Source organism: Argentina silus (assembly GCF_951799395.1).
Source record: "Argentina silus genome assembly, chromosome: 20".
Taxonomy (NCBI): domain Eukaryota; kingdom Metazoa; phylum Chordata; class Actinopteri; order Argentiniformes; family Argentinidae; genus Argentina; species Argentina silus.
Window position 1 is genome coordinate 16,149,077 of NC_139674.1, and position 10,000 is coordinate 16,159,076.

At 49.2% G+C, this 10,000-nt stretch overlaps 1 protein-coding gene across 2 annotated transcripts in view; it reads right to left on the reverse strand.

Moving 5' to 3' along the window:
• Positions 1-10,000, reverse strand: part of gsap (gamma-secretase activating protein) — a 19,429-nt gene that overhangs the window by 8,281 nt on the left and 1,148 nt on the right. For both annotated transcript variants that reach the window (XM_083692374.1, XM_083692375.1), the window contains exons 3-23: positions 9,838-9,894; positions 9,316-9,385; positions 9,105-9,152; positions 8,857-8,945; positions 8,367-8,436; positions 8,050-8,099; positions 7,454-7,558; positions 7,292-7,348; positions 6,896-6,942; positions 6,468-6,553; positions 5,593-5,670; positions 5,291-5,374; positions 4,932-5,024; positions 4,112-4,659; positions 3,403-3,472; positions 3,037-3,116; positions 2,880-2,960; positions 2,198-2,332; positions 1,705-1,763; positions 1,126-1,157; positions 126-187 (exon numbers count right to left, since the gene is read on the reverse strand). In XM_083692374.1, the coding sequence (XP_083548500.1) occupies positions 126-187; positions 1,126-1,157; positions 1,705-1,763; positions 2,198-2,332; positions 2,880-2,960; positions 3,037-3,116; positions 3,403-3,472; positions 4,112-4,659; positions 4,932-5,024; positions 5,291-5,374; positions 5,593-5,670; positions 6,468-6,553; positions 6,896-6,942; positions 7,292-7,348; positions 7,454-7,558; positions 8,050-8,099; positions 8,367-8,436; positions 8,857-8,945; positions 9,105-9,152; positions 9,316-9,385; positions 9,838-9,894 (2,001 nt within the window). The remainder of the gene's footprint in view (positions 1-125; positions 188-1,125; positions 1,158-1,704; positions 1,764-2,197; positions 2,333-2,879; positions 2,961-3,036; positions 3,117-3,402; positions 3,473-4,111; positions 4,660-4,931; positions 5,025-5,290; positions 5,375-5,592; positions 5,671-6,467; positions 6,554-6,895; positions 6,943-7,291; positions 7,349-7,453; positions 7,559-8,049; positions 8,100-8,366; positions 8,437-8,856; positions 8,946-9,104; positions 9,153-9,315; positions 9,386-9,837; positions 9,895-10,000) is intronic.

Here is a 10,000-nt window from a genome sequence, read left to right on the forward strand (position 1 = left end):
ACAGGGAGCTCCAGCCTCTACAGGGAGCTCCAGCCTCTACAGGGAGCTCCAGCCTCTACAGGGAGCTCCAGCCTCTACAGGGAGCTCCAGCCTCTACAGGCTCCCCGCTCCTCCCTCTCTCTTACCAGGCCGATGAGCGCCCTCTGCTGGGGGTCCTCCTCCTGGAACAACGGGACCACCTTCTTATCTGGAGAGGAGGGAGACGGAGAGGTTATGTGTGCGTGTGGGTTTTTTTGGGGGGGGGGGTCTGTGTGCGTGTGTGTGTGTGTGGCCGTGTGTGCGCATGTGTGTAAGGTCCATGTGAGGTAGGGAGAAGGCCAGTCTCGTGGTTGATGGAGCACAGCTGCACTGAGGTCATGAGGTAGAGAGAGAGGGGGGGGGGGGGGGATGAGAGAGAAAGAGAGAAAGAAAGAAAGAGAGAGGGAGGGGAAGAGGGTGAGAGATCGAGAGAGAGAGAGAGAGAGAGAGCGAAAAAGGGGGAGAAACCACCTCCTCCCATTCTTAGAAATCCACAGAGCATTCCTCTCTTCTTTTCTCTTGTTCTTGTACTCTTGTTGTTTGAGTTGTCAGAATGATTAATTGCACACAAGTGCAGGGTTCCGGAACATTCTCCAGGACTCTAGAATGTGACCCTGGAACTCTAGTTAGGGGATTTCTTCAGCGAAGCAGGACCTCTCCTCTGTAATCAGGGCTATAAAGTCCTTGCCCCTAAACCCTAGCCCCTAAACTCTAGCCCCTAAGCCCTAGCTCCTAAACCCTAGCCCCTAAACCCCTAGCCCCCAAACCCTAGCCCCTAAGCCCTAGCCCCTAAAACCCTAGCCCCAGCCCCTAACCCATCCTCTGACTAGGCCTGGGTTGTGTCGATTAGCACTGGTCTTTGCTGCCCTCTGGTTGCACTGAACTGTGTTTGGTAGCATCCAAATGCTACGGCAGGGGGCTGGAATTCAGCGTTACATAATAATAATAATAATAATAATAATAATAATGCAATTATTTTGTATAGCACAAAACATGAAAAGCTAAAAATAGGGGTTTTGAGGGATCGTTTGAAGGACATACCTCCAGTCACCTGCTGTTCTGGTATCTCACACACACACACACACACACACACACACACACACTTACCTAGGCACCAGGTGTCCACCATCGACAGAACTCTGCATATGAAGGAACAACAACACATAGATTATGACCCAGGGCATACAGCCTACAGCAGCTGTCAGCTGGTCGTGTGAGTGTGTGTGTGTGTGTGTGTGTGTGTGTGTGTGTGTGTGTGTGAGTGTGTGGTGTGTGTTACTGTTAGTATTATTTAGTGTTATTGACTTCTGTGACTTTGGCAACTTAATATTCCCTAAGGCTCCCTCCACACACACTCCCTCCCTCCCTCCCTCCCTCCCTCCACACACACTCCCTCCCTCCCTCCCTCCACACACACTCCCTCCCTCCCTCCCTCCACACACACTCCCTCCCTCCACACACACTCCCTCCCTCCCTCCCTCCCTCCACACACACTCCCTCCCTCCCTCCCTCCACACACACTCCCTCCCTCCCTCCACACACACTCCCTCCCTCCCTCCCTCCACCCACACACACTCCCTCCCTCCCTCCACACACACACACACACACACACACACACACTCCCTCCCTCCCTCCCTCCCTCCCTCCCTCCACACACACACACACACACTTCTGTTCTCCACCTACTTCTTGGTGTTGTCATCTATGTGACGCAAATAGTTAGACGACTTCTTCTTCTCCGACTTCTGAAACAGACAAAAGTACCTCAGAGTATCACCCTGTATTCAACACACACCTACACATACACACACCACCCTGTATTCAACACACACATACACACCTACACACCTATACACCACACACCTACACATACACACACACACCTACACATACACACATACACACACCTACACATAACACACACCTACACATTCACACACCACCACACACCTACACATGACACACACCTACACATACACACACCACCACACAACACTTTAACACAACCAAGTCAAGAGTGGATTTTCTTGTTTGTTTTTGCGTTTTGTTCAAATATCATTAGGATCAGGGGGAACCCGGTTCATGAACCAGCCGAACCAGCCACCCCACCCCAGGGCGAGTGCCCTGCCACCCTGACCTCTGGGCGGGCCAGAGAGAGGCGGGGGTCCCTCCCACCCACCAGGGCCAGCAGCAGCGCGGACCACTCCTCCTGCAGCAGCGAGGTCTGGTACCGGGGCCGGGGGACCGCCTCAAAGTACTTTATCTTGTCTGTATGCCACCGGAGCTCCTCCCAGTAGCCCTTCAGACTCCTGGCCTGGGCACACACACACACACACACACACACACACACACACACAGAGACACACACAGAGACACACACAGAGACACACACAGAGACACACACACACACACACACACACACACACACACAGACAGACAGACGGACACACACACTTTTTCATCAACATTCAAAAAATTAATTCAGTCTGAATAAATAATTCAACGAGTCCACCCTTAACATCTACTGTAGATGTGTCATACTGCTGCCCTTAACATCTACTGTAGATGTGTCATACTGCTGCCCTTAACATCTACTGTAGATGTGTCATACTGCTGCCCTGTAGGAGAGGAAGAGGGACTGGTCACCACCAGGGAGTAATTACTGTCTTATTACTGTGTTATAACAGGGAGAGAGGTAATAATAATAATGCATTCATTTTGTATAGCGCTTTTCTCAGTACTCATGTCGGGTGTAATTACAGTGTTATAAACATATGTATAGATTAACTCATGTCAGGTGTAATTACAGTGTTATAAACATATGTATAGATTAACTCATGTCAGGTGTGAGCAGAACGTACCTTTCCTCTGAACACGGGTTCCGCGTGCATCTCTGTGGTGCAGGTTACACCTGGGACCTCATCTAGACCTGCAGGGACCTCCTGAAACACACACGTCAGGGTGTGTGTGTGAGTGTGTGTGTGTGTGTGTGTGTGTGTGTATGTGTGTGTGTGTTACCTTCTTCTCAAACACAGAGGAGTAGGGCAGGACTTTATCCAGACTGAGAGACTTCTGGTAGATGATTCTGTACAGGGAGGCTGCAGTGGAAGAGAGAGGTCACTGTTTAATATCACTATCATAATCATAGAAACCATGACTGAACTGACTTCACACAGATTATTCTGCACCCACACACACATGCACGCACACACACACACACACATGCACACCCACACGCGCACACACACACACACGCACGCACACACCCGCACGCACACACCCGTACACACACACACACACACACCCCCGCACACACACACACCCGCGCGCACACACACACACACACACACACACACACACACACACACACACACACACACTCACCCAAAATAAACTCCTGGATCTGGTCAAAAGTGTCGAAGGCCATCACGTTCACACACATCCAGTCTATGATCTGTACAGGGAAGTCACACAGTCTCTAGAATGTTCTCCTTCTAGAATGTACCTTACGACGATCATTCTAGAACCTTCTGTAGCCTATAATAAACACAGAGCTCTCATTCTAGAACCTTCTGTACCCTATAATAAACCACAGGGTTCTCATTCTAGAACCTTCTGTAGCCTATAATAAACACAGAGTTCTCATTCTAGAACCTTCTGTAGCCTATAATAAACACAGAGCTCTCATTCTAGAACCTTCTGTAGCCTATAATAAACCACAGGGTTCTCATTCTAGAACCTTCTGTAGCCTATAATAAACACAGAGCTCTCATTCTAGAACCTTCTGTACCCTATAATAAACCACAGGGTTCTCATTCTAGAACCTTCTGTAGCCTATAATAAACACAGAGCTCTCATTCTAGAACCTTCTGTAGCCTATAATAAACACAGTGCTCTCATTCTAGAACCTCCTGTAGCCTATAATAAACACAGAGCTCTCAGCACCACACCAGCCCTGACATCACTGAGCAGTTGTGGAGTGTTTGACTCGTGCCAGTGGCACAAAGACACCCTCCCCCTCCCCCTCCCTCTCTCTCTCTCTCTCTCTCTATTTTCTTGCTCTCCCTCCTCCCTCCCTCCCTCCCTGTCTCACCTTCAGCTCCAGTTCAGGGTCAGGTCCCATGTAGACCAGTAGGCAGTGTAGGGCAGCCAGACGCTGGTTGTCAGGCCTGCTACTGCTGATACGGCTGCAGGGCTGGAGCACCAGGGGCTGGGCGTTGGGGGTGAGGCCCTGGGTGTTGGGGGTGAGGCCCTGGGTGTTGGGGGTGAGGCCCTGGGCGTTGGGGGTGAGACCCTGGGTGTTGGGGGTGAGGCCCTGGGTGTTGGGGGTGAGGCCCTGGGCGTTGGATTTGAGACCCTGGGTGTTGGGGGTGAGACCCTGGGCATTGGGGGTGAGACCCTGGGCGTTGGGGGTGAGACCCTGGGCGTTGGGGGTGATGTGGCTGCAGGCTGGGGGGTCCTGGGTGTCTGGGGGACCGGGGGGACCGGGGGGGCCAGCTGAGCTGTGGAGGAGGTCCAGTAGGAAGGAGCTGCTGAGGTAGACATCGTAGAGCCTCCCTGAGCCCAGGTCCAGTAGGGTGGTCTGAGGAAGGCTGACGTACACACACCCTCCACCCAGCAGACCCAGCTCAGCATCAGCTCCTGGAGACACACACACACACACACACACACACACACACACACACACACACAAACAAACTCTTAGGTAGGTAGGTCAGTCAACACACACACACACAGACACCCCACCCCACACACACACACACACACACACACACAGACACCCCCCCCCCCCCCCCCCCCCCCACACACACACACACACACACACACACACACACACAGACACCCCCCCCCCCACACACACACACACACAGACACCCCACCCCACACCCCCCCCCACTCCCTGCTGTAGTTACCTGAGAGGAAGAGGCTGTGGCAGAGCAGCTCCTGCTGTCTGGTGTTGATGCAGTGGAGGAAGTGACCGGACAGGAACACCACGATGTAGTAACCTGGAGAGACAGGCGCCTGCTCAGGAAGAGAGAGTGTGTGTGTGTGTGTATGTATGCAGTGTGTGTGTGTGTGTGTGTGTGTGTGGGTGTGTGTGTGTGTGTGTGTATGTATGCAGTGTGTGTGTGTGTGTGTGTGTGTGTGTGTATGTATGCAGTGTGTGTGTGTGTGTGTGTGTGTGTGTGGGTGTGTGTGTATGTATGCAGTGTGTGTGTGTGTGTGTGTGTGTGTGTGGGTGTGTGTGTGTGTGTGTGCTGTCTGGACTGACCCAGAGGGATGAAGAGAGGGTGGAGGTCTGTGGTGTGTTGACTAGAAGCTCCATCCAGCTCCACTGTGAAGGTTTTACTGCAGCCTGCAGGACAATACTCATAAACCAACACTGTACTCATAAACCAACACTGTACTCACAACTCATAAACCAACACTGTACTCATAAACCAACACTGTACTCATAAACCAACACTGTACTCACAACTCATAAACCAGAGTATAAAGACAGACACACACACACACACACACACACACACACACACACACACACACACACACACACACACACACACACACTACCTCTGTGCACCAAGACGATGGTGTAGGTGATTTCCTGGTTAGCACCAACAGGCTGGCTGTAGCACACACACATGCTTCCTGCAATCAGTAACAAGAGATAAAGTATGAATAAGCAGACAGTGTATGGTAATAACACATTAATTAACATGAACACCAGCGATCATCAGTGTGGTAATAGATGAGTTATTACACCGTAGCGTTCATTATGGTGATATTAACGGCAGGATATTGGGTGAATCAGGAATGTGAATCTTGTGTCAGTTGGGATACACAAGAGTGAAGTTACTGGCCTTGACGTAAAATCATTCATTAGAACACAGATCTAATCAACTCCTTCAACAAATCCTGCATTAGAATAAAAAAGGGCCTTTGGAGGAAATTAGGAAAGACCGCTTTTTCAGAAAGCGTCATTTCACTAATGTGATCTTGCGAATTCCTGAGACAATTGAGATTCGATCATGAGTCTTTCGAGTGGCCCGATCTGGGGTGTGTTTGTGATTTTGATTCTGCTTGGTGCTGGAGGTGGAGGTGGACCGTGTTCTGAGAAAGTTCTGTTCATCAAGAGCTCAGAACCACAGCAACAGTACTCACTCTCTGTCAGTCACGTTTCCCAGGTCAAACAAATATAGAAAATAATAATAATAACAATTACATTATGGCACAGTCATGTTGTGAATGAGTGAAGCATTGTGAATACAGTTTATACAGCAGGGAGGCTGATGGAGGTAGAAATCAGAGGACGGGCTCATTGTAATGCACGGAACAGAATGAGGAATGGTATCAAACACGCTCCATGCATTACAATGAGCCCGTCCTCCGATTTCTGCCTCTACCAGCCTCCTCTGGTATGATGTCATAGTAAGATGATAACTCACCTATCCTATTGGTGAATACCACCATCCTCACGTCTTCCTGTTGTGGCTCCTCCTCCAGGAAGTGGTCATAACCCAGGTTGACAAACCTGCAGGACAAACACAGAGACAGTTAAAGGGAGTCTGGTGGAGGTAGGAATCGGAGGACGGGCTCATTGTAATGCACGGAACAGAATGAGGAATGATATCAAACACATGAGGAATGGTATCAAACACACATCTTTGATACCATTCCTGATTCCATTCCATGCTTTACAATGAGCCCGTCCTCTGATTCCTACCTCCCCCAGCCTCCCCTGATGTGAATACGACATGAACAGCAACAGATATACGAATGGCGATGACCTGCGTGTGGAAATATACAAGTAATATCTAAGTAAATATATAAATGTTGCCGTTTTGAAAAATAAAAACTGGTATTCATTTCTTGCCTCATAGAGGTGAATGGGGTGCTGGGTAACTCCAGTGGAAGCTCAAACTGTTAGAGAGAGAGAGAGAGAGAGAGAGAGAGGGAGAGACAGAGAGAGAGAGAGAGAGAGAGAGAGGGAGAGACAGAGAGAGAGAGAGAGAGAGAGAGAGGGGGGGAGAGAGAGAGAGAGAGAGGGGGGGAGAGAGAGAGAGAGAGAGAGAGGGAGGGAGAGAGAGAGAGAGAGAGAGAGAGAGAGAGAGAGAGGGAGGGAGAGAGACAGAGAGAGAGAGAGAGAGAGAGAGAGGGAGAGAGAGAGGATCATATCAACCCCACATCTACATCCATGACCAGAGGAATATCCTTCTGACAACAACAACAGGCCATGTTGAACACACACAGGGTGAGCCGGGGGTCTCACCAGGGTCTCATAGTGGTACTGGGGGTAAAACTGAACACATCTCAACACCAACTTGTCCTGAGGGGCGACAGAAAGGATGTTATCACATGATCGCTGCTGTATGGGGATCTATGGAGTGTGTGTGTGTGTGTGTGTGTGTGTGTGTGTGTGTGTGTGTCTCACCCTGGATGAGAGGTAGAACAGTCTCTGAGTCTGGCTGTCCCACTGAACCCAGCTGAACTCCTCTGCTACCCTGTCCTTAGGCAGGCGCTCTGGGTTCAAAATGACCTGGAGGAGAGGAGAGGAGGGGAGGAGGAGAGGGGAGGGAAGGATGGGAGGGGAGGAGGAGGGAAGGGGAGGAGGGGAGGAGGAGAGGGGAGGGAAGGATGGGAGGGGAGGAGGAGGGAAGGGGAGGAGGAGAGGAGGGGAGGAGAGGATGGGAGGGGAGGAGGAGAGGATGGGAGGGGAGGAGGAGAGGAGGGGAGGAGAGGAGGAGGGGAGAGGAGATGGGGAGGAGAGGACGACGGGAGGGGAGGAGGAGAGGAGAGGTAAATAGATTGTGTTAGTATATAGAGATGTGTGAAGTGTAAATCGATGAGTATATGGATATATTATGTGTATATAGATGTATTATGTGTATATAGATGTATTAAGTGTATATAGATGTGTATATAGATGAGTATGTATAGTGTATAGTATATATATGTATTATGTGTATATAGATGTGTATATAGATGAGTATGTATAGTATATAGATGTATTATGTGTATATAACTCACCACTCTGTACCCCTCCTGTCTGCCCAGCAGCACATGGTACAGCTCCACATCTGAAACATGAGGTCATACAGCAGGGGTCATGAGAGGTCAGGAAAGGTCATGAGAGGTCAACTGGTTTAGCAGTCAACTGGTTTAGCAGGTGGAGGTAGACATCGGAGGACGGGCTCATTGTAATGCATGGAATGGAATGAGGACACACGTGTTTGATGCATTTCCTCATTCCGTTCCATGCATCACAATGAGCCCGTCCTCCGATGTCCACCTCCGCCAGCCTCCCCTGGGTCAGGTCCAGGTTGGGGACAGGGTTCTTCACTCACATCCGTCCTCAGCCAGCAGCAGGAGGTGGCTCTCCAGCACAGACGGCTTCTCTGTCCCCGGATGAACAAACTGGGACACAACACAGACGTGAGTAACACTTTATTCATTTATGTGACTACAACACACACTGCACTACACACACAGTTCAAGCCTTGATAACTACATTGGTCTTATCATAATAATAATAATAATAATAATAATAATAATAATAAATAATAGTAGTAATAATAATAATATTATTATTTAGTAAAACGCTTTTCAATAACCACTATAACATTATATATATATATATATAATTATAATTATATTATAAATATTATAATATACATAGTATTTTCTGCAGTATAGCCATGCAGAGGAGGTTGATAATGGTTTATTCCCAGTATACGTAGATGGTTAGAGGCTGGGAGTAGGGCACTGGTTCAAGTTTTAATAGATGACAGGTTTTAATAGATGACAGTGTTTTACAGGGTTTCTAACTGAACGTACCTGAACTTTGACCCTGCAGTCGACGGCCTTTAGGACCTTGGTGTTGTTGACCGGCTGGATCTCGATCAGCAGAGTCAGACATTTAGAGACTAGGAACACCAGACAGGTGTTAATGGTAAACTACAATGGCCTAGAGTACAGCAGTATACACACACAAGCACACGCTCACACACGTGTCAGTCACATGTGTGTGTGTGTGTGTGTGTGTGTGTGTGTGTGTGTGTGTGTGTGTGTGTGTGTGTGTGTACCTGGTTTCAGGAGCTCCTCAGCCCTGGTCCTCTGTGTCAGACTGACAGCTGAAAAGAGAAAGATGTTAAAGATGATGAAGAGTTATGGTCATACGACCGAACACGGAAAAACACACACGGATGTCTTAGTTATTGTACAGTACAACAGTGAAGGGTGTGTGTGTGTGTGTGTGTGTGTGTGTGTGTGTGTGTGTGTGTCACAAGGCCTCACCCAGCAGAGTCTCCTCCTGGTTCAGGGAACAGCTGCTGACACACACCTGCTTGTCAAATGTGTAGAGGAGCTGTGAAGAGATGTGAGAGAGCTAAGAAACCTGACACACACACTAGTAACACTCACACACACACACACACTAGTAACACACACACACACACACACTAGTAACACACACACACACACACACACACACACACACAGTCAAACACACACACACACACACACTAGTAACACACACACACACACACACACACTAGTAACACACACACACTCACTCACACTCACACTCACACACACTCACACTCACACACACACACACACACACACTCACAATCAAACACACACACACACACTAGTAACACACACACACACACACAGTCAAACACACACAGTCAAACACACACACACACACACACACACACACACACTCACTCACACTCACAGTCAAACACACACACACACACACACACACACACACACACACACACACTAGTAACACACACACCTCATAACCAGTACCTTATTCAGTTTGGTGTTGGGGTCGTACTTCCCTATCTTGGTGGTCCCTGTGGTCCCCTGTCACATGACAAAAGGAAAACCATTCCATGAGAGAGTCTGTCTGGAGACTGACCCACCAGAGGACCGTGAACCCTGCTGCCTCCCCGTGAACCCTGCTGCCTCC